The sequence below is a fragment of the Taudactylus pleione genome, unplaced genomic scaffold, assembly GCF_031769625.1.
Source record: "Taudactylus pleione unplaced genomic scaffold, aTauple2 ptg000179l, whole genome shotgun sequence".
NCBI classification, from domain to species: Eukaryota; Metazoa; Chordata; class Amphibia; order Anura; family Myobatrachidae; genus Taudactylus; species Taudactylus pleione.
Window position 1 is genome coordinate 14,425,758 of NW_028284581.1, and position 24,692 is coordinate 14,450,449.

The window sequence follows — 24,692 nt, forward strand, 5'->3', positions numbered from 1 at the left end:
TACCTGTAATTAATCCATATTGTTGGTAATTTACAAATACTTAAAAATTAATTTCAATAGATCCTGTGCAAAAATTTTTTCCCAGGTCCCCCTTTCCTTCCATTTTTTTGATTGGATATTATTACTGTGTCTTTACAGTTCTATATATTTTTTGCACGGACATTATAACCACATACTACTAGAATTTTTCACCTTAACAGCGTTTATTCCTCTCTCATTATTTCACACCTTCCTACTAATATTTTTAAATACTTTAGACATGACAAGTTTCAATTTAAAAAATGAGCTAATCTACAAACGTAAGACAGCAGACTTAGGCCCTCATTCAGAGCCGTACGCTCTGAGCAGAGCGCACGCTCTGAATGAGGGCCGGCCTCCATTTTCATGGAGCGTCCTCCTGGACGCTCGTATAGCTGTGGGTCACCACCCACAGGCTATACGAGCGTGCATTGTGATGGTCGCGATGGTCGAGACCATCGCGACCATCGAATTTGCGAGCCGGAGCCTGCGGTTGAGGTTTTCAACCACAAGCTCCGGAGTGATTTTGGCTCTATCAGAGCCAAAATCACTCCCACTGACATCACTAGTGATGTCAGTGGGCCGGCTTCTGACGGGAGGCGTTCCCGTGGGAACGCCCCCGTCAGGGAGGCACGCCCCCGGCACGCCCACCAAAGGGGGCGTGCTGTCAATCAACATTGACAGCACGCCCCCTTTGATCGGACACAACGAGCGAAGGACTTTCCTTCGCTCGTCGCGTCTGGCGCATGCGCACGACGGAGCTCCCTCCGTCGTGCGCATGCTCAGTCCATAACATCGACCCACTTGCGAGCGGACAGCCGCTCGCGAGTGGGTCTGAATCAGGCCCTTAGATAGTATTTTTCCTAATACATCAATAGAACAAGAAGCTTCTACCTCTTGGGAGGATGATTTTCATAGATTGAAGCAAATTCAATATAAACAAGTAAGGACTAATTGGAATTTAACCAGTCTTGAAAACTACATTAAACAAAAAATTGTCCCGAGAGGTCTGAGACCTAAGATTTTTCCTACATTTGAGTTATCATCAGACGTTCTAAAAAAAGTGGGAAGTCTGTCTATTAAAATGTTCTTTTGATTTGATGCACATATTAGTGAAACATAATTATCTGATTTTAGAGGAATGTGAAAGAGAAATAACAACAGTGGGTAATACATTAGAGGTTTGGGAACACAATACCAATTTCCAAAACAGTTTTGAACGTTACAAAAAAGAATTAGAAGCATATGAATCCAGCATCATAGAACGAAAGAAAAACAAATTCCTTAGGGATAAAAAAGATTTCTCCACTGGTAATATTTTTGTATGGACCAAGAAGACTAAGAATATCTTTACAACATGGAACAACAGATATTACAGCTCATCCGATACAGAATTTTCAGAAACAGAAGGTACACAAGAAGGAGAATTCCATGATATAACAGGAACCAACAAATCGGAACATTTTCCTTTTTTAGGGGAGAGAAGGGCCCCACCGGAACATCCAACAAAAGGAAAACAAGGAGGGGAAAGAAGAAGGGGAAGAAACAGAAGATGGGAGTCCACATCACCAGCGCGTTACCACACTCGCAGAAACCCCCTGAACTAGAAACTACTATATCACCCCTCAAGATTATTAATCTTTCCAGTCATGTACTAACTGATATCCAAGTGTCGGTCTTAGAAAAAGGTTTATCCTTTTCACCGACTGGAAAATGTAACAGATTCCAATGGGAAACTGATCTCAGGATATTTGGTCGAAAACTCCTTTTAACTAAATTCTTTGCTAGCAAATCACAGGAAGATGAAACAATACTTCAATCACCCCAAGATCTGGAAATAGTACAGATACTAGAAGAATTAAGGGATGATAGCCAAGATAATCGAGCTCAAACTAGACCAATTTGCAAGAAAAAATCTACTTTTTGGCCTCAAGATTATGTTTGCCAGAGGTGAAGGTCTTTATGAATCTTGTCTCTAGGGAATTTGATAATATTCACAGAAATCAGAAAAATTGGAATCATCTCGATAACTTAACCTGGAATGAAAGAAAGGCCATTAATGAGCTTAAAGCTATGTCGGATATTATCATCAAACCATCGGATAAGGGCGGAAATATCGTCCTATGGCCTACAGATCTATATACTAAAGAAGCCAAATGACAATTGGATGACAAGGACTGCTACACTAAATTGCTGTTAAACCCTACAGACAATTTCATGGATATTTACATGAATATTGTCAAAAAAGCTGCCCAAGAGGGAGTGATTACAAAACAGGAGCTGGAGTTTTTATCCATTGATAATCCAAAAATTCCAACATTCTATTTGCTCTCTAAAGTACATAAAAATCTGAGTACACCCCCGGGAAGACCAATAGTGGCAGGTATAGGTAGCATTTCAGAAAAGGCCAGTATCTTCATTGATACACATTTACGTCATCACGTAACGGGACTTCCCTCCTATATACAAGACACTACTGATGTGTTAAAGAAGATCAATGATATTCGGTTGAATGACAACAACTTACTGGTCAGTATAGATGTAGTCTCTGTACACAAGCATTGGTCATGATGATGGCATAACTGCCATAAGGTACTTTCTGATGATGGAAGGCTTGGATGACTTCCATAAATTTCTCTTGAGACTCCTTCACTTTGTACTGCATAAAAATTATTTCACCTTTAATGATCAATTATTTTTGCAGACAAGAGGTACAGCGATGGGGGCAGCTTGTGCTCCCACGTATGCCAATTTGTTCTTAGGCTGGTGGGAGCGGGAGGTAGTCTTTGGTGAGGACAATGATCATCTGACAAAACATGTCATTACATGGCTTCGATTTATAGATGACATACTGGTTATCTGGGAAGGTGATTTTGAACAACTACATCTCTTTATAAACACACTCAATAAAAATAAAATCAACCTTAAATTTACGTATGAAGCCAGTCCCACCAGTATATCCTTTCTGGATTTGAGGATATACAAAGACAATGAAAATATGATAGCTACAGAACTTTTCAGCAAACAGACAGCAACTAATAGTCTGCTGCACCACTCTAGCTCACACTTCCCTCCTACCCTTGAGAATATACCGAAAGGGGAATTCTTAAGGCTCAGATGAAACTGTTCAGATAATATGACATACCAGACAAAGTCAAGATTTGACTAAACGGTTAAAAGAGAGGCTACAGTGGCAAATCCATCAAAAAAGCTTGTAACTTTGCGTCCCAAACTAAACGAGATAGCCTGATCTATGGGGGAACTAAAAAAAACAAAATCTGATAAAATCAGATTTGTTGGGAACTTCTGTAGTAACTGGAGAGAAATCAAAAATTCTATACAAAAATACTGGTCCATTCTTCTCTCCGACTCAGATCTTGCAGCCAAATTGGACAGTACGGTTGCTATGAGTTGGAGACGTTCCATGAATTTAAAAGATCACTTAGTGAGTAGTCACTATACTAAATATCCCTCCAAAAAATTAACCGTGACTGGGACCTATCCATGTGGGCATTGTAAAATTTGTGATCATATCAGTAATATTACGAATATTAAGGATAGATTTGGAGAGGAAATCCAATTAAAATACTATGTGAATTGCCGCAGCAAAAACGTAATTTACTGTATCCTTTGTCCATGTGGAATGAAATACGTGGGAATTACGTCACGCATGCTTAAACAAAGGATACTTGAGCATATTGGCCATATTAGACATGCGGAATCAGATAGGGCCAAGATGAAACAACTTACGACAGTGGCCCGGCATTTCTATCTCAAACATGGAGGTTCATTTAAAGATCTCAAGGTATTTGGCCTAGAAACAGTGAACTTGGGCATCAGACGAGGAGATATTATGAAGGAACTTTTAAAAAAGAAAGCTACTGGATGTTCAGATTGGGCAGCATTGCCCCCAATGGGATGAACGAGAATATTAATTTCAGTGCTTTCATATGATACTACATATAATTCATGGTTTCACATTTCACTTTTTTTCATCCCTTTTTCTCCCCCTCTCCCTCCCCATTTTTCCCACCTTCCTAGTATTTCACTTTAATCAACATACATAGACACACTCACATATGTTTACCCTTTTTTATGTCTAATACTTATTTTATCACTACGCTTTTTCATTTGTAATCACTTTTACACACCTTTCTACACACCTCTTCACATCCAAAAATATTTTTTTCTCACTTAATAATTTAATATATATTCTATATAATCATTTATATTATTTATTCAATTTTTGATATATACAAGTTTTTTTATATATATTTTTTGTATGTTATTGTATTTCATGTAATTCTGCTCCTCATTGATTGGATTAATACTCCAATTCTATCTGAATTCTAATTTATGAATATTGAATTTAACATTACATAGCTTTGACTATCATGCTGGTATTTTCATTTATCCTTGCTGTCTAACACATGATTGGCAGATGAGGTTGTCAATCATAGCCTTTGACTGATGATTGGTATTTGCCTTGATAGGCTTAACATCCTGTCAATCACTTTTCAACAAATCTTATTGGTTTCGATTTGGCTTTAAGGAAGACAGTGAGACCACGCTGTTAAGGTGTCTTGTTGTGAGCAAGCCCATTCGGCGAAACACGCGTCAACCTTACACACCTCCTACCAAGGATCCGATCAGCTGACCGTGGATGCTCTCCCACCCCCACCGCCACGTAGCGGAGTTTCACATGGCCGATACAGGCGGCTGTGTGCAGCATGCTGATGCGTGCCGGGGACTGGTGAGATAAAGCTGATTCACAGCTGACAGGCAGCAGACGCGGAGACTGTAAATCTGACATGTTACTTAAAACAGACAGAGTTCTGCACAGGTAAAATCTTTCCTCTTTCTAGGTGGTGATTTGACTGGTCTGGGTGCACTTAATCTCTGCTATACCCAACGGCACCAGAGATTACTTAACTCCCGCTATATAAGACCTTTAACAACCCACCATTACATTCTATGTTCTATAGACACCAGCCCCCCACCCTCTCATCACCTGTCCAATACCAGGCGAATAGGTACAACAGGAGAAAGTAGAAGTGGGGGACACCTAGGTGTCTTACTTTCACTTATTCTATAAAACCTGTGTATCTCTGACCTATTTTGCATTGAGTGATATTATGAGACACATGCAGATGATTACTATTAAGAGAATTGCAGAAATGATTATTTGCACTGTTGATATATACTAATTATGAGTGCAATTGATACGTATTAGTTTTTCTCTTGCTCCCTCCTTTGCCCCCCCCCCTTTTTTTTACAGGACTGATATAACTAATATTATCGCAATCAAGAGACCAATGTTAACTAGATAGGAAATAGAATCCTCTTTGTATTTACTTCTGAAACTGTGTATTTGACAAATGTGAATTATTATCTTGGCAGTCAAGGCCATTATTTTGTGGATATCTATTATCACGTATATACACATTTTTTTCATTTGTTACATACAGTTTTCTGAGAAATTGATTCTTTCATATTTTTGTGGGTACATGATACCTATCTATTAATGTTTTTTTGATATTAGGGCAAGGAGATGCCAAAATTTAATCGCATGTTATCATAATCGCATTGTGAATTGGATTTACATGTGTCTGGCAGTGTAACATATTTATGGGTATACACTGCTGCTTTCGATATTTTTCGCCTATTGATATTTTGAAATTTTAGATATTATTGTTGATAATTGTATATGTATTATATTTTATAAGGTATGTTTCCATTAAAAGCTACGTTTTAGAAATTATCATCATATCATATTACTTATATTTCATTTGATAAGAGTGCCCCAAAAAGGAATTTTCTTTTGTGTTTTGCCTGAGCAAAACTTAACCATATATAGTTATATATTAATTCCAGGGAGCACCACCAACACAGTATATCGCTTTGATTATTACCTGTAATTAATCCATATTGTTGGTAATTTACAAATACTTACAAATTAATTTCAATAGATCCTGTGCAAAAAAATTTTCCCAGGTCCCCCTTTCCTTCCATTTTTTTGATCACAACTGGTGCTTACCTGGTTGGCTGTGACCTGCGCAGCAGCGAAAACCATATTGCTTTGCTGGGGTCACTGGTGAAAACCTGCATTGTGTTTAGACTCCGCACTCTCAGGATAAGTGGTGCCAAATTAGACTGGTGAGTCTGCAGAACCAGTGACACAGCATTTTTATTCATGATAACACTGCAATTACCATGTCCTGATTCATACCTGTATGTTTACATCAATATACTGCTAACTTCTTTATACTGTTTATTATTTAACCCTATTCTATCTTGCAATCTGTACCCTAACTAGCAATGGAAGCTTTCCCCACCTCCTTTGCTCTCCATGCTTTCTCCTTCCATTGTTCATGGTGGACCTTGCCATTCTTTGTTGGACATTTTGTCATGGAGGACATCATGCCTTGTCGGAAATTTTGAAACTCTCTCTCTTCAATTAGTTTCACACCCGCGATACTTTTTTGCATGCCGGACTTTTCGCCTACATCACGTGTTTTGCATGCAGAAAAGTATCGGGCGCACTCCCACTATTCCCCGTGTTCAATTAGAAAGGACGCAAAACCGGCACCCGGCGAAACTGAAACAGGCGAAAAGTGCTGTCAAAAATGGGGAACTCAGCCTGACACCCCCAAAAGATGTACTAACATTGGGGATCACTATAGATGCCCCTGATTAGCCCTAATGAAGGTATTTGGGGTACTTAAGTTGTGACAATTGGTGCCAATTAGCGCATTAACACAAGTGGTGAAGAATAGCATTAAGCAGTATTTTTTTGAGAAATAAACTACTCCCAGCAAATTTGGGGTACTTGAAAATGGGTATAAGCATATTTTTAAGTTGCTAAAGTGAAGTTTTAAATCACGTAAAAAATACACCTTCCGCAAGCACCTGCAAACAAAAAAAAAACCTGCCCCATACTTGGGGACCCCCTAGAAGTCTATTTCACAAATTTTTAAGTTTGTCCCCCAACATTGCACTTTTCTGCCCCCAAAATGAAAGTACTTTTTTGGGGTGTTCCAAAGTCTTTTTAACATTTTTTTTACACAGTTTATCTTTGGGATACACTCCCAAGGGTGCAGGGAGGTTTCCCGAAGTTTGCACCCCAAAACCAAAATTCTGCACTATTTCCCGCCTGCTATTCATAGGCGAAACTTTTCCGCCGATTACATTGCATTGACTTTTCGCATATGCGAAGTCTTTGGAATTGAATATGGGAATAAGTTTTCGCCTGGCGAAATTACGTCATCCGCGATACTTTTTCTCGGATTCGGACTTTTCGCCTCTAATTGAATACGACCCATAGTGGTAAAAGGGTAAATTGCATTGGAATTGGTATGATTCCTGGCAGCGGCAGCCCGACAGCACTGGAAATCCCGTAGATAGGTAAATATTGTCTAACCTAACCCCCCTAACCCTAACCCTCCTTAGGGGTGCCTAACCCTAACCTCCCCCCCAAGTGCCTAACCCTAATCCCCCCTCTAAGTGCCTAACCCTAACCACCCCTTCCCTGGCTGCCTAAACCTAACCACCCACAGCTATAGCGAGCGGCCATGATGATGGTCGCGATGGTCAAGACCATCGCGACTATCGGGCTTGCGACGAGACCCTTGTGGTAGGGTCTCGTGACCGCAAGCCCCAGAGAGCTTTCGGCTCTAACAGAGCCGGAAGCTCTCCCACTGACATCACTGGTGATGTCAGTGGGGCCGCCCCCAAACGGCAAGTGTTCCGTTGGGAACGCCTTCGTTTGGCTGGCCACCCCCCCAGCCCGCCCACCAAACGGGGCGAGCTGTCACTCACCATCGACAGCTCGCCCCCTTTGGTGCGAGACCCGGAGCGATGGAGCACCCGTCGCTAGCTGGGTCTCGCGTATGCGCACGACGGAGCTGGCTCCGTCGTGCGCATGCCCAGTGGGCAAACATCGACCCCGTTGCGACCGCTCAGCGCTTACGAATGGGTCTGAATCAGACCCGGTCTTGTCTGGTGAATGTGTGTATGGGGGGAGGGATAGGGGGGCATGCCTGGACACTATGACTAGGCACCAGGGACCATCAGATTGTGCTGGAGCATCCCATGCAGCCTTTTCTGCCTTCAGCAGCAGCTGTCACAGCAGTCCCTCCAGCCACCCTTCCACGAAACCGGCACATTTGGGCACCCTGTTTTCAGGATGCTGGGACACAGACACCAATTCTGGTACAATCAAGGGATAACCGGGATTTATAGCAACCCTATTACTGTCTCTCTGGATACCACTAAGTCATTTGACTCTGTGGAGTGGGTTTATTTATGGCAAGTATTACACAAATTCATCAAAAGGGTTAAATTGTGGTACTCTGTCTCCACTGGCAGGGCATGCATTAATTTATAGATTTCTAAGAATTTTTTATTTAAATAGTCACACGCCAAGGTTGCCTTTGCCAGTTGCTTGCTTTGGGCTATAGAACCATTGAACTGTATTCTTAGAAATCACAAAGATTTTAATGACTAAACAATAAGAAAGATTGGATAAAATTGCACTATGCTTTTGTTTTTTGTTGACTCAAATGACACTGGGTCATCAAAATCAATAAGATATCATCAACATTTAGGGGCTTATTCTGAGTTGGGAGCAAAGAAAAATAAAAAGCGTGTAACTTTGCACTTTGGTAAAACCATGCTGCACTGCAGGTGGGGCAGATATAAAATGTGCAGAGAGATTTAGATTTGGGAGGGGCGTGTCCAAACTGAAATTTAAATTGTAGTGGGCTACATGCAAAAGCAGACAGTATTTACTGAATAAATGAATGTATTTATAACATGGTTTGTTCCATGTGCAAAGTTACTTGCATTTTGTTTTGCTTTGCTCCCATTTCATATTCAACCTCAAAGTCTTAGAATTAATTTGTCCAAGTCTCATCATTTCCCATTTGAAAGAAGTGCCATATATTCTTACAGACATGAGGGTACAGGTGCTGGGGATACAGACATGAAGGTACAAGTGCTGGGGATACAGACATGAGGGTACAGGTGCTGGGGATACAGACATGAGGGTGCAGGTGCTGGGGATACAGACATGAGGGTACAGGTGCTGGGGATACAGACATGAGGGTACAAGTGCTGGGTATACAGACATGAGGGTACAAGTGCTGGGGATACAGACATGAGGGTACAGGTGCTGGGGATACAGACATGAGGGTACAGGAGCTGGGGATACAGACATGAGGGTACAAGTGCTGGGGATACAGACATGAGGGTACAAGTGCTGGGGATACAGACATGAGGGTACAGGTGCTGGGGATACAGACATGAGGGTACAGGTGCTGGGGATACAGACGTGGGTGCTGGGGATACAGACATGAGGGTGCAGGTGCTGGGGATATAGACATGAAGGTACAGGTGCTGGGGATACAGACATGAGGGTACAGGTGCTGGGGATACAGACATGAGGGTACAGGTGCTGGGGATACAGACGTGGGTGCTGGGGATACAGACATGAGGGTGCAGGTGCTGGGGATATAGACATGAAGGTACAGGTGCTGGGGATACAGACATGAGGGTACAGGTGCTGGGGATACACACGTGGGTGCTGGGGATACAGACATGAGGGTACAGGTGCTGGGGATACAGACATGAGGGTGCAGGTGCTGGGGATACAGACATGAGGGTACAGGTGCTGGGGATACAGACATGAGGGTGCAGGTGCTGGGGATATAGACATGAAGGTACAGGTGCTGGGGATACAGACATGAGGTACAGGTGCTGGGGATACAGACATGAGGGTACAGGTGCTGGGGATACTGACATGAGGGTACAGGTGCTGGGATACAGACATGAGGGTACAGGTGCTGGGGATACAGACATGAGGGTACAGGTGCTGGGGATACAGACATGAGGGTACAGGTGCTGGGATACAGACATGAAGGTACAGGTGCTGGGGATACAGACATGAGGGTACAGGTGCTGGGGATACAGACATGAGGGTACAGGTGCTGGGATACAGACATGAGGGTACAGGTACTGGGGATACTGACATGAGGGTACAGGTGCTGGGGATACAGACATGAGGGTACAGGTGCTGGAGATACAGACATGAGGGTACAGGTGCTGGGGATACAGACATGAGGGTACAGGTGCTGGGGATACAGACGTGGGTGCTGGGGATACAGACATGAGGGTGCAGGTGCTGGGGATACAGACATGAAGGTACAGGTGCTGGGGATACAGACATGAGGGTACAGGTGCTGGGGATACAGACATGAGGGTACAGGTGCTGGGATACAGACATGAAGGTACAGGTGCTGGGGATACAGACATGAGGGTGCAGGTGCTGGGGATACAGACATGAGGGTACAGGTGCTGGGATACAGACATGAGGGTACAGGTGCTGGGGATACAGACATGAGGGTGCAGGTGCTGGGGATACAGACATGAGGGTACAGGTGCTGGGGATACAGACATGAGGGTACAGGTGCTGGGGATACAGACATGAAGGTACAGGTGCTGGGGATACAGACATGAGGGTACAGGTGCTGGGATACAGACATGAGGGTACAAGTGCTGGGATACAGACATGAGGGTACAGGAGCTGGGGATACTGATATGAGGGTACAGGTGCTGGGGATACAGACATGAGGGTGCAGGTGCTGGGGATACAGACATGAAGGTACAGGTGCTGGGGATACAGACGTGGGTGCTGGGGATACAGACATGAAGGTACAGGTGCTGGGGATACAGAGATGAGGGTACAGGTGCTGGGGATACAGACATGAGGGTACAGGTGCTGGGGATACAGACATGAGGGTACAAGTGCTGGGATACAGACATGAGGGTACAGGAGCTGGGGATACAGACATGAGGGTACAGGTGCTGGGGATACAGACATGAGGGTACAGGTGCTGGGGATACAGACATGAGGGTACAGGTGCTGGGGATACAGACATGAGGGTACAGGTGCTGGGGATACAGACATGAGGGTACAGGTGCTGGGGATACAGACATGAGGGTACAGGTGCTGGGGATACAGACATGAGGGTACAGGTGCTGGGGATACAGACATGAAGGTACAGGTGCTGGGGATACAGACGTGGGTGCTGGGGATACAGAGATGAAGGCGTGGGTGCTGGGGATTTAGATATGAGCTTATTACAGAATGTGTAAAAATCTTATTGTGTACTGCTTCCCAGCACACTGCTTTTGAGGCCAGGCTTGTTATTATTCGTATATAGACATGAGGGTCAAAGGGGCAAGTGTTGGTATTTCAATGTGGGTAACATTGGGAGATTAGGTTTTCTGGGGTAATGTTTGTGGTTTCTATTTTGGTATGCATTACAGGGGAGTGAAACAAGGCCATGCCCCTTCCCTGCGAGACTATGACTTTTAAAGAATGATGGGAGGGGGGAGATGATCTTTCTGCACAAGGCACCAAATGTTTGAATACGGCTCTGTATATTCCCATTCTCTATATGTGGTCAGCAAGTGAAGTCCTTTACATTGCAGTACACACATTTAAATGGGCTCTATTAAAGGTAAGTCCTAGATACATTTATTTAATGTGTCAGTATTAGGGATGTTTGGAACCCACCTTATGAGGTTCACCATGGCGTGATAGGTGGGCAAACATCTTTGGCCAAATACATACTTAGAACCTTACTTAAAAAAAAATGTTAATTGTAGGAGTTTATTAGAAATATTTTTATCATTAGAATTTTTAGTGCTTATAGTGTGCACCTGCATCTCTCCTTTTTTCTGCTGTAGAACTACAGGTCTCAGAATGGTAGCACCTTCTCATTATGTTTAAGAATAGGATGTACAGCCCAGCCCCCTTTCTTCCTCTTGGGTTAGCAAGTTCAAATATCTATGAATATCCAATATGTCACGGCCAGGGTATTTCAGCATGGCGCTAGGCGGGTGTTACCTGTGAGGTCGTTGTGGCGCGGGCTGTCTGGTGGCGGAGCTGGTGTCTGGCGGGGGGCTTTGGCTGCGCGCGTTGTTGTGCGGCCCTGTTGTCACTCTGCGCTGGTGAGGCCTGGCGGCGTCTCCATTCCGTTTGGCATGGGCGCCGCCATCTTGCCTTCTGGCCATGTGATGAGGCTGGCCAATCCTGGTGAGTCACATGTTCCCTCCGGCCAGTAACAGCACGGCATGGGGTATTTAGGAAGGGTCAGTGCCTTCCTTCTTGCCAGTGCAACGTGTATCTCAGCCTAGCTGAGAGGGAGTTCTCTGTGCTTTCCTGTTCCTGTGAATTCGCTGTCTGCCAGTCTGCCTGTCAGCTCCTAGTTCCCACTGGACTACCCCGCTACCTCCATCACCCTTGCCCATACCTGAGTGCCTGAGCCTGCTGACATCCTGCGCTTCAGTTCACTATCTGCAAACCTGGCTTGATTATTTTCAGTTCACTACCTGCAAACCTGGCTTGATTATTTTCAGTTTCACAACCTGTACACCTGGACTGCTCTAATTGTTTCTACCTGGACATTAACCCTTTTGCTCCCACCACAGAACTCTTGTGCACATTTATATTTTCCTGGACTTTTATTTACTGCCACATTATATGTCTACTCAAGCACTTATTAAAAATCCTAGTTTTATTTTCAAATCTGCTTCTGTGATCGCTCCTGCTACCACCCAGGGTCCACAAGCAACCCAGAACATAACAGTTTGCACTGGCCACATGGAGCCGGCCACGGATCAGGAGTCAGGAGTGGATTTGTTCAGGTGCATTTCTGGTCGTTTAGAAAATCTGGAAAACATGCAGCATCAGATGGCTAAATTTCTGCAAGAGATGTCCAAGCGACAGGATAGTTTGCAAACTTCCTTTTCTACCCTTGAAGTACCAGCATCTACATCCGCATCAGCGTCTGGGAATACAGGAGGCAGATCATCTCCCCGCTTACGTCTTCCTTTACCAAATAAATTTGACGGCAATCCTAAACTCTGCCGAGGTTTCCTAAATCAGTGTGACATACATTTTACCCTGCAGCCTGACAAATTTCTAACTGCAAGAACTAAAGTGGCTTATATAGTCTCTCTGTTATCCGGCCAGGCCTTGGAATGGGCTTCCCCACTCTGGGAGCGCTCAGATCCGCTGCTGGATAATTACGCAGGCTTTGTGTCATCCTTCAGGAGGATTTTCGATGAACCTGGGCGTACTGTATCAGCATCATCAAACATCATGACACTGAGACAAGGGGTCCGTCCTGTCAGTCAATATGCCGTGCAATTTCACATTTTAGCATCAGAGCACAAATGGAATGAGGAAGCCCTCACCTCGACCTTCTGGCATGGGTTGTCAGACCGACTAAAGGATGATCTAGTCACTCGAGAGCTTCCTACTAATCTGAACGACATGATTTCGTTGTGTATCAAAGTTGACCTACGCTTCAGGGAACGTCAGGCTGAAAAAAACAGAACTGACCGGCAAAGGTCATTTACCCCCTCCATTTCTACCCGTCCCATTCCTTCCCCTACTGAAGAGGAGCCTATGCAGGTGAATCATACACACCTCTCTAAAGAAGAACGTCAGAGAAGAATGCAAAAGAACCTCTGTCTGTACTGCGGAGAGTCCGGTCACCTGTTGATGTCCTGCCCCCGTAAACCGGGAAATGCCAAATCCTAACTGACCCTGGAGACATCAAGTTAGGAGTTATGAACCCGTCTCCAAAAATTAAAGATTTCACGATTACCCTAGCCTTGGATCTTAAACCCAAACCTGTCTTTGCTACTGCTCTACTCGACTCGGGAGCAGCCGGAAATTTCATAACGTCTAGTTTCATAGATAAATTTCAGATTCCTTGTTTGTCTCTCAACCATGCCATCTCTCTGACCTCTATAGACGGACGCCCTCTAACTAATGGGATAGTCACCAAAGAGACTCAATCAGTATTGGTCCGAATTGGGGCACTTCATTCTGAGTCCTTAAAATTCCTGGTGATATCAGAGGCCTCTCAAGAAATTGTTCTTGGTCTACCCTGGTTACGTCAACATAATCCCAGGATTGATTGGAGTTCTATGCAGATTCTGTCATGGGGTATGGACTGTCAGAAATCCTGTCTTCCAAAAATTCGACCTGTGAGAAAGACGGTTCCATTAGTTTCTTCTGCCATTCCCAAGGAATATCAGATGTTCGCCGACGTTTTCTCTGAACAACAAGCAAATATCTTACCCCCTCATAGGGAATGGGACTGTCCAATTAAATTGATACCTGATAAGATACCACCTCGTGGTCGTACTTATCCGCTGCCCTTGCCTGAGACTCAAGCCATGACCGAATACATCCGGGACAACCTGGCAAAGGGGTTCATTCGCCCCTCTACTTCACCTGCCGGAGCTGGGTTTTTCTTCGTTGGCAAGAAGGACGGTGGTCTAAGACCATGTATCGATTATCGAGGCCTTAATGACATTACTGTAAAGAATCGATACCCTCTTCCCCTGATTACTGAGTTGTTTGATAGGGTCAAGGGCTCTGTAATTTTTTCAAAATTAGATCTAAGAGGGGCTTACAACCTCATTCGTATCCGAGCTGGCGATGAATGGAAGACCGCTTTTAATACCAGAGATGGACATTTCGAGTATTTAGTAATGCCTTTTGGATTGTGTAACGCCCCTGCTGTCTTTCAAAGTTTCGTTAATGAGATTTTCCGGGATCTGTTATATGTTTCGGTTGTTGTCTATCTGGATGACATACTGATTTTTTCACCCTCTGTGGCTAAACATCAAGAACATGCTAAAGAAGTTTTGACCCGTTTGAGAGAAAACCACCTTTACTGCAAAATGGAGAAGTGCGTCTTTGGAGTGCCCAGTGTACCTTTTCTCAGCTATGTAATATCTGGCTCCAGTTTAGAAATGGACCCCAAGAAGGTACAGGCAATTCTGGATTGAACCCGACCTCAGACACTGAAGGCCATCCAGAGATTGTTGGGCTTCGCAAATTATTATAGATGCGTCATTAAGGGATTTTCTACACTGCTGGCTCCCATTACAGCCTTGAACCGCAAAGGTGCTAATCCTGCCCAATGGTCACCTGAGGCAGAGTCTGCCTTTCATCTTCTAAAACAGGCCTTTATCTCAGCACCAGTTCTTCGACAACCCAATCTGGACAGACCTTTTTTGTTGGAAGTAGACGCATCATCTGAAGCTGTGGGAGCAGTCTTGTCTCAACATTATGAGGACAACCGAGTCCATCCGTGTGGGTTCTTTTCTAAAAAATTCTCTCCTGCCGAAAGGAACTACGCCATAGGTGAGCAAGAACTACTAGCTGTAAAGTTGGCGTTGAAGGAATGGAGATATTTGCTAGAAGGCACCAAGTTTCCATTTACTGTATTTACGGACCATAGAAATCTCCTATTTCTCAAAAACCTCCAATGTGTGAGTCCTCGTTTGGCCCGCTGGGCAATATTCTTTGCCAGGTTTCAGTTCACCCTGACCTTCCGGTCTGGAGCACTTAATCAGAAGGCTGATGCCCTATCGAGATATCTCCTCTGTGTTGATCAATCTGAAAATCAAAACAATACCCCTGTCTTGGAATCAAGAGTTTTCGCTGCATTACAACTTCAGCCTCCTACGGGAAAATCATTTGTGGCCCCGGAATTAAGGAAGCAGCTTCTCACCTGGGCACATTCCTCTCACTTCGCAGGGCACTCAGGCACTCGGAAGACCTTGGAGTTCCTGAAAAGACACTATTGGTGGCCTTCTATGAAGGCAGATATAATGGAGTTTATCTCTTCCTGCTCCTCCTGTGCCCAGCATAAATCATCACGACAAGCTCCAGCTGGGGAATTGCTTCCATTACCTACTCCATCACGTCCATGGACGCATCTCTCCATGGATTTCGTCACAGACCTGCCAGTCTCTCAAGGTTTCAACACTATCTGGGTTGTAATAGACCGATTTTCTAAGATGGTCCACTATATACCGTTGAAGAAGTTACCTTCTGCCCCTGACCTGGCACAGTTGTTTGTCCAACACATATTTCGTCTACATGGCCTTCCTGCTGAAATTGTCTCTGACCGTGGTGTGCAGTTTACTGCAAAATTCTGGAGGGCTTTGTGTTCTGTTCTTCAAGTGAAGTTAAACTTTTCCACGGCCTACCATCCGCAAAGCAACGGCTCCACCGAGAGAGTTAATCAAGATCTAGACACTTTCTTAAGAATTTTTATGTCATCTTCCCAGGACAATTGGGCTGCCTTGCTGCCGTGGGCTGAGTTTGCACATAACACTTCCTACCACTCGTCAACTAACCAAACGCCATTTCAGGTTGTATATGGCCTTCATCCTCGTGTTCCCGAATTCTGAAGCCTGCCTGTTTTCGATGTTCCGGCCATGGAGGACACGGTGCAGAATTTTGCTGCCATCTGAACTCAAGTACGGTCTGATTTGTTGAAGGCATCCTCTCGCTATAAGACCCAGGCCGATAAGAAGCGTAGAATAGTTCCACGCATGCAAGTAGGAAACCAGGTCTGGTTGTCTACTCGGAACCTTCATCTAAGAGTTCCGTCTATGAAATTCGCACCCCACTTCATCGGTCCCTTCACCATAACAGAAGTCATTAAACCAGTGGCCTACCGTTTACAGTTACCCCCATACCTAAAAATTCCCAATTCCTTCCATGTTTCCTTATTAAAGCCCCTAGTCCTGATAAGTTCCATAATGCTCTACCTGCTTCTCCTCGAGTCCAGACGGAGAGAGGAGTTGAGTTTGAAGTCGCCCAGATCTTGGACTCTCGTCTGCGCAGAGGTCATCTTCAGTATTTGTTGGACTGGAAAGGTTACGGTCCAGAGGAACGTTGCTGGACCGATGCTCGTGATGTCCACGCTCCCACGCTCATCAGGAGATTCCATTCTGCCCATCCGGAGAAGCCTGGTGAGTGTCCTGAGACCACCCCAAAAGGGGGGGGTACTGTCACGGCCAGGGTATTTCAGCATGGCGCTAGGCGGGTGTTACCAGTGAGGTCGTTGTGGCGCGGGCTGTCTGGTGGCGGAGCTGGTGTCTGGCGGGGGGCTTTGGCTGCACGCGTTGTTGTGCGGCCATGTTGTCACTCTGTGCTGGTGAGGCCTGGCCGCGTCTCCATTCCGTTTGGCATGGGTGCCGCCATCTTGCCTTCTGGCCATGTGATGAGGCTGGCCAATCCTGGTGAGTCACATGTTCCCTCCGGCCAGTAACAGCACGGCATGGGGTATTTAGGAAGGGTCAGTACCTTCCTTCTTTGCCAGTGCAACGTGTATCTCAGCCTAGCTGAGAGGGAGTTCTCTGTGCTTTCCTGTTCCTGTGAATTCGCTGTCTGCCAGTCTGCCTGTCAGCTCCTAGTTCCCACTGGACTACCCCGCTACCTCCATCACCCTTGCCCATACCTGAGTGCCTGAGCCTGCTGACATCCTGCGCTTCAGTTCACTATCTGCAAACCTGGCTTGATTATTTTCAGTTCACTACCTGCAAACCTGGCTTGATTATTTTCAGTTTCACTACCTGCACACCTGGACTGCTCTAATTGTTTCTACCTGGACATTAACCCTTTTACTCCCACCACAGAACTCTTGTGCACATTTATATTTTCCTGGACTTTTATTTACTGCCACATTATATGTCTACTCAAGCACTTATTAAAAATCCTAGTTTTATTTTCAAATCTGCTTCTGTGATCGCTCCTGCTACCACCCCGGGTCCACAAACAACCCAGAACATAACACAATAATAATAGTATTCCTTTAGGCTGATCTGTTATGCGTAAAATCTTGCATATGGAAAAAAGTACCACTCACTGCAACAGGTAGAATAAATCTAATTGAAATGATAAACCAACCAAATTTTATATACCTGGACAAGTTTTCTAGAAAATTGATCAGTTAAAATTGATCAGTGCATTCCCTAAAATTCTTGGTGGATAAGAAGCTTAAAATGATATTATTACACCAGGTTTGCAATAGTTTGAGCAAAATCATGGTTTCCCTTATAAAAACTATATTACAATGTGCAGGAACTTGCAAACTTATGTGTAATGTATATATAAATGTATTGAAAAATGCAAACTCAGGTAATCTTCCTTTGCTCCAAATGAAATAGGAACATGATTTATGATTTATTACAGATAGGTAATGGATTTAAACATTAGAGTTGGCTCAGTAAACAACGCTTTGCATGAGATGCCAGCCAATGCAATTATTCATTAGATGGATAGAGTATAATTGATACCTGTAAGAATGGAAAAAAATGGAAACAGATATATGTCAGCTTGTCTGAAATACTGTCACCTTCTTTGGCACTTTCCATTGGCAAATATCTTGTTTTAAGGTAAACACTGTATTGATGAGACTGGTGTGCTGGTCCCTATGTGGCTTTATTTGGACTGTGATTAATACAATAAAAGACAAATGGACTCGCCAGTATATACTAATTGTATTTTCTTTAGCCAATGTGTCTATAGCAAAAAACTTAGAGCTTAGGAGGGACTAAAACTCTGAGATTGTTAATATTGGTAAACAAAACTATTAGCAACTATAGACAGTCATATATGTCTAATAACTGTGAAGCAAGATTATGTATGGTTAAACTCAAAATATATAATTGGAGAAGTGACTGCTGTCTTTCCCTGAGGCAAATGGCAGCCATGCACTTCTCATTCCCTTCATCATTATTTTTTCCCTGTGGGAGTAACTGGGTTGTGTTATTTGTAATTAATGGGTAACTATTGTTTGTAGCAAATCAAGAATAACAAAAGAAAAAAAAATCAATAAAAACACTTCATTAAAAAAAAAGTTTAATATTGTGACATGTTAATGCCAAAGAATGACACCACCCAGGCGCGTGCATTTTGCCATCACTATCAACAAGGCTCAGATTGAGTCTTTCAAGGTGTCTGAGATCAACTGGATGAATCAATGACTCTTGTGTACAGTTCTACGTTGCTAGCTTAAGAGATCGCAACAAGAACCCCCACATAGTGAACCCTAATGGATTTCCAAATGATAATTGAACTAATGAAATTACTAAAATTGCTCATAAGCCATAATTATAAGCACTGACTTTATATTTGTACAGGAGTATATACAAATATTACCCTGATTGTCTTTTATACAAACCCCTAATAATAATAACAAAATTAAATGCAACATGTTCACAGCACTTTAATATATTAAAATTTATAAAAATGTTTAGTACGACCTACATTTCAAAATTGGTAAAAAAAAATTTTTTATTATTAATGTACAATTACAGTTTCAAGTGAGCAACAGTTTAAATGTTACTGCTACTGAAGTGAAGGCTATTTGGAATAACCACATTATTGGAGTATATTGTGAGCTAAGTATGGGAGTTATTAAAAGAATAAAAGTGCATGTTAACTGGAGTGCCTGGAATTAAAGTACATATCTGAGAACAGATGCATTGTGGCGTTAAACTTCATTGGGTTCTCTATTTCAGAATTAAAGATGATCAACATAAGAAATCTTCAAAGGAGCCCCATGTTATTTGGCAGTAACTTCATTGACAACAGGGAGGCCGTTAGTACCACTCATCATATTTTGGACCATATCTTCCATCATAATGCGTCTGGCTTTGTAGGTTGCACTACCCATGTGGGGTGTTACAATAACATTGCTCAGTTGCAGCAGTGGGTGATTCCTATTAGAAAAGTAAATTAAATGGTTTGTAAAACAGAATAGAAAAATGTTACTGCCCAATTACGCATTGGAAGCCAAATTTAGGTTCCTGATGCTCTTTGCCTTTACCTTGAAGACATTACAATATTTCAGCTTTTTTTTTACCATATCTAAAATTAATTTTTATATAAGGTAATAAAAACTGATAGAGACTTTAACAGCAGCAGTAGTAAATTCATATAATATAGCAAAAGCCCAGCAATGGAGGCAAAGGCACTGGGGGAGATATATCAAATAGTCTATATAGAACTAGTGGAGAAATTAATCAGATTCCTAGCTATCATTCTATATATACATATTCAGACTAAATTAACAGTAATGCAAATGTGTCTTCATCACTGTAAAGACAGAGGAGTATATTTACTAAGGTGGTTTTGTTGCCCATAGCAACCAATCAGATTCTACTTAAAATGTATCTAGCACCTTCTAGAAGGTAATAGCTAGAATCTGATTGGTTGCTATGGGCAACAAAACCACTTCTAAAAACCCGCACCTTAGTAAATATACTCCAGAATGTTACAAGCACTTCAGTAGGTTGTAGAATAGTAACTGGCACCAATGTTCTTTATTCAGCAGTTGCAACATTTCCCCATTCGTTCATATGTAAACTTATTAACTCCCTGTGTCAGGTTTGTATCTTCAGTATCGGTAATACCATGTACCATTCAACAGTTCCTAAAAAACAATTACCATCTGGACCAAATTGTGTCTACTGAATGCAAGTGTCAAGTTGCAGTTCTGTAAGCCAGTTCACCTCACCCGCCGTTGCTTCTAGTACAACTTGTCCTTGTGACTAGTTCCAGGTCTGAGGCACTGCCTGTCTGTCTACCTTGTTCTGTACATGCAGCATCTCTGTGTTCCTGCACCAGTGGATCTGTGAGCCTGCGTCTGCCTTTGTGCCTCAGAGTGTGCTGCACTCTCTCTAATCCTCCTGCATCCTCATCTGTGATTACTGCATGTACACCAGTGTGCTCCTGCATATTTTATTCGGCAGGGTATTATCCAATGTGCTCTATTCATCACTCCTGGACTGTCAGCATTACATCATCTGCGGACTACCATCTACCATTTTGCTTCTTAGCTAATGTCATCCGGCTACATCAGCATCTCCTATGCTGTCCACACTCACCGGCTATTATTCCTGCCTGTGGAGGGTGCATGTCATAGTGTGTATCCGGCTCCCATTACAAACATATATTGCACTAGTAGTAATTCATGAGTGTGAGCTTCATACGTGCACCATGTTTCACTCACTCTAGCTCTCAGCCAACCACCCCAGTGGTCGCAGTCCTGTTCCCACAAACAAAACAGAATCTGACAGCAAGATCATGCAGTGTACCATCGGGAGGTAGTTAAAAGGCCGACGAGTACAATGTCGATATCCACAAAGTTAAAATTTCGAAGGCAGATGCGTGGCTTTGACTCCTATTTTATTGATATAAAATATTTATATACGTCCCCTATGACTACTTTATTTATAAATGGTCATCAATGTCCCGTTGGAGATGTTTAGCGGTACTCGGCAGGGGTGCCCCCTTTCGCCTGTTCTGTTTGTCCTACCTATTGATCCTTTGATCCGCATTTCAGAAAGGAATGCGATTTTTAAGGGCATCTCTGTGGGCTCAAGAACTGTAAAGTTAATTGTATTCACAGACAACGTGTTGCTCTATATAGCCAATCCTACTGAATCAATGGGTCACATCTTTAACATTTTGAGGAACTTTGAGGAGGTGTCAGGGTTTGCAGTGAAAATTAAAAAATCAGTAGCACATTATTTAGGGTCACGAGCTGCGTTGCCCCAGGTTCCGGAGAGCATGCCAATTCGTTGGGCCAGAGATCGGCTTACGTACTTGGGAGTTAAAATACCCCATTGTCTAGCAAATCTTTACTAATTACACGCCCATGATTAAGAAAATTTCAGATGAGCTGGAGGGTTGGAAGGACTTGCCACGGTCATTCTTGGGACGTTCAAGTATGATAAAGATGATCTCCTTTCCTGTTTATCATAATAAAAGACTTACAATTTATTTAATAAGATTTTTTAAACTTTTATTTGGCACAGGAAAAGGCCGAAAATACGTCTTTTAAAGCTACAGCAATCCACAGTGAATGGGGGAATTGGGTTTCCCGATATTCAAATATATAATAGGGTAGCAATGTTCATATATCTATCCTGTTGGGTTCATAGAAATGATAATTATGCACATACATCCCTGGAGAGGGAATTTCTGGAACAGGGGAATTTACTTTAGTTTCTCCACCTCCACGATCAAGACGTTTCACCCTCATTAAGAGACAATCCATTATTATGGAACACAAAGAAAATATGGCATATTTCTATAGTTGGCCACACACTAGACCAACTTTCATCCAACCAGCCAACTAGTTGGCAGGTTGAATAAAAATCTGGTAACGTATGGGAGTAAATGATGATCAGCAATTTGCTCCTAAATGCCAGAAAACAGATGAAAATGGTCGTTCAGACAAGTTTGTTAAAAGTTTGATGTAAACAATTTATTCAAACAGTTTTGGTCCATTTTCCGGAGTTTGGGAGCAAATTGCTGATTGTCATTTGCTTTCATACCTTACCAAATTTTCATTCCAACCAACCAACTAGTTGGATGGTTGGATGTAACTTGGTCTAGTGTGTGGCGAGCTTAAGACATAAAGCGGGTCTGAAGTCTTATAAATAGTTATTTCTTCCATTTTTGGGCAACCCCGATATTCAAAATGGTTTAGCGGCTTACCTATTCACAATTTGGCGGGCGGGAGATATTGTTGATTTGGGCTGCCGGGTAGACAGAGGTTTCGTACCAGGTATTATCGTTTACTGAAGCTGTGGAAAAATATGGTACTTTATTGGGTTACCCCCCGGTCTTTCCTGTAAGCTAAACATCACCTCTGTGATTCGGGTGTTTTCTGATAGCGACTGGGAGAATCCAGTGGATACCCTTTTGTCCCAACCCCTTAAACTAAGGAAGACTATTTCAATATATTACCAACATTGCAAAGTGAGCATGGACCATATGTCCTCTTCTAAGGGGTTATCACAATGGCTACTAAGATTTCCCGCATATACGGTCTAGGACCCCTTAGCTGCTCTTAATACTTCATGTAAAACCCTTACGTCATCTATGTATATGGAAATGTTCCTGAACACATCTTCCATAGAGCATATTTGACCCCGCATAGAAGCTTTCTCATGGGGCATTCTATATCTCATTCCTGTTACAGATGTGGGGAGGGCTATGCAGATCTTTATTATTATTTCTCCTTCATCCACCAGGGGACACTGGAGCCCCAGTACAATGGGGTATAGGAGTGCGTTAACCGGGAGCTGGCACCTTTAAATAAAAAACTACTGATAGCTAGCTCCTCCCCTCTATACCCCCCCCCAGGTCAGTCTAAAATATGTGCCCTGGGAGCTGGACGTAAGCCTCCTTAGGGCTCTGAAAATAAGATCTCTATCAGCAAGAGGACAGACAGGCAGCCTACTGCCCCTGCGAGGGAGCTGCCGGGGATATCCTCACCGCTGCTGCATGCGGTTTGCGCTGAGGTCTCCTGCTACAGAGACCTCAGTCTCTGGGGTACCCAAAGACGCGCTGCATGCAGTGCACGTCGCGGGACCCCATAGCATATGCCCGCCACTGGCAGCACAGGCAGGACTAAGGTTAGTGTTCCTTGGCTCCCTGGTTAGCAGAGGAGCCAGGACAAATGTTTAGGTGGGCATTCACAGTGCGCTCCACTAGTGCTGAGAGCGCCATAGCGGGGGGGGGCGGAGCCTAAGTTTTCCCTCTGCTCCTGCCTCCCAGCAGCCTCAGCACTTCCAGAAGGACGCTGGTGGACATTTTACACGCACTACAGGGTGGAGAGAGAGCTGTGGCAGGAGTCAAGCTAGTACTCTGTGTATCAGCACTTGCATTTTTATTCTTGTTATCAGCACTATTCTGTTAGTGCTGCAAGCATTATAGTTTATCTCCCTCTGTGCCCCTTTCAGCAGGGTCTCTGTGTAGTTTGATTGTAAAATCTGTTATTGCAGTCTTACTGTCCCTTTCTCTGTACTATAGACATGTCTACCAAGGGGTCTAAAGCTGCACAAAAGTCTTTTTCATGCAAGACTTGTGGTGAAAAATTCACACAGGGACAGTCTAATACTTCCTTACTGTGTGATAAATGTGTGTCTATGCCTCAAGATACTGATCTTGTAGTCCAGTCTATGTGGTCTGATCAATTGACTTCAGTTATATCAAATCTGTCATCAGAGCTGGAAGCAGCTCGTAAGGACAGGGAGAGGCTGAGACAAACAGCAGCTGAACCAGATTGGGCTCGCTCTCTGGCCAGATCTGTTGAGGGACTTACAAAAGCAATGTCCCAGGCTCCACCTGCTTCTTCTCCTGCTCAGGTCCTTAGTAAGAGATTGATTCATAACCCCTTACACTGGGATGAGTCAGATGAGGAGTTGCAGGACCCTGAAGAGAGCGAGGTTCAGGAAGAAGAAACTTACATTCCTGAGGACCCCAAACCTGCATCTCAGGGCGTGGATGCTTTAATTACAGCAGTATGCCAGGTGTTACATGTAGAAGATTTAGAGGTTACTGAAAAACCATCTATTTTCGGTAAAAGATTTAAACAGTCTGTTACCTTTCCAGCATCAGAGGAGCTGGATGAGATTCTTTCTTCCGCATGGAAACACCCAGACAAAAAATGTGAAATCTCTAAGAAATATCTGTCTTATTACCCCTGTCCACCTGACAGTAGGAGATTATGTGAAACTCCTCCAGCAGTAGACCCATCAGTAGCCCGTCTTTCCAAGAAAACGGTGCTTCCGGTTCCTGGCACAGTTACCCAAAAGGAAACCTCGGATAGGAAGATGGAACACACATTAAAATCCTTGTATACAGTTGCAGGGGTTTTGATGTGTCCAGCACTAGTTAGTTGTTGGGTAAATAAAGCCATTGAAGCCTGGGTGCTGCAGCTGGCAGAGGGGATTAAGACAGGTAAGCAACCTGACTACTTAATTCAGTTAGC

The 24,692-nt window shown here is 43.5% G+C and overlaps 1 protein-coding gene across 3 annotated transcripts in view; it reads right to left on the bottom strand.

Annotated features, from left to right (window-relative positions):
- Positions 1–19,068: 19,068 nt before the first annotated feature.
- Positions 19,069–24,692, bottom strand: part of LOC148519925 (uncharacterized) — a 42,091-nt gene continuing 36,467 nt past the window's right edge. For all 3 annotated transcript variants that reach the window (XM_088475970.1, XM_088475968.1, XM_088475967.1), the window contains exon 6: positions 19,069–19,626. In XM_088475970.1, coding sequence (XP_088332096.1) covers positions 19,470–19,626 — 157 coding nt within the window. In that variant the 3' untranslated portion in view covers positions 19,069–19,469. The remainder of the gene's footprint in view (positions 19,627–24,692) is intronic.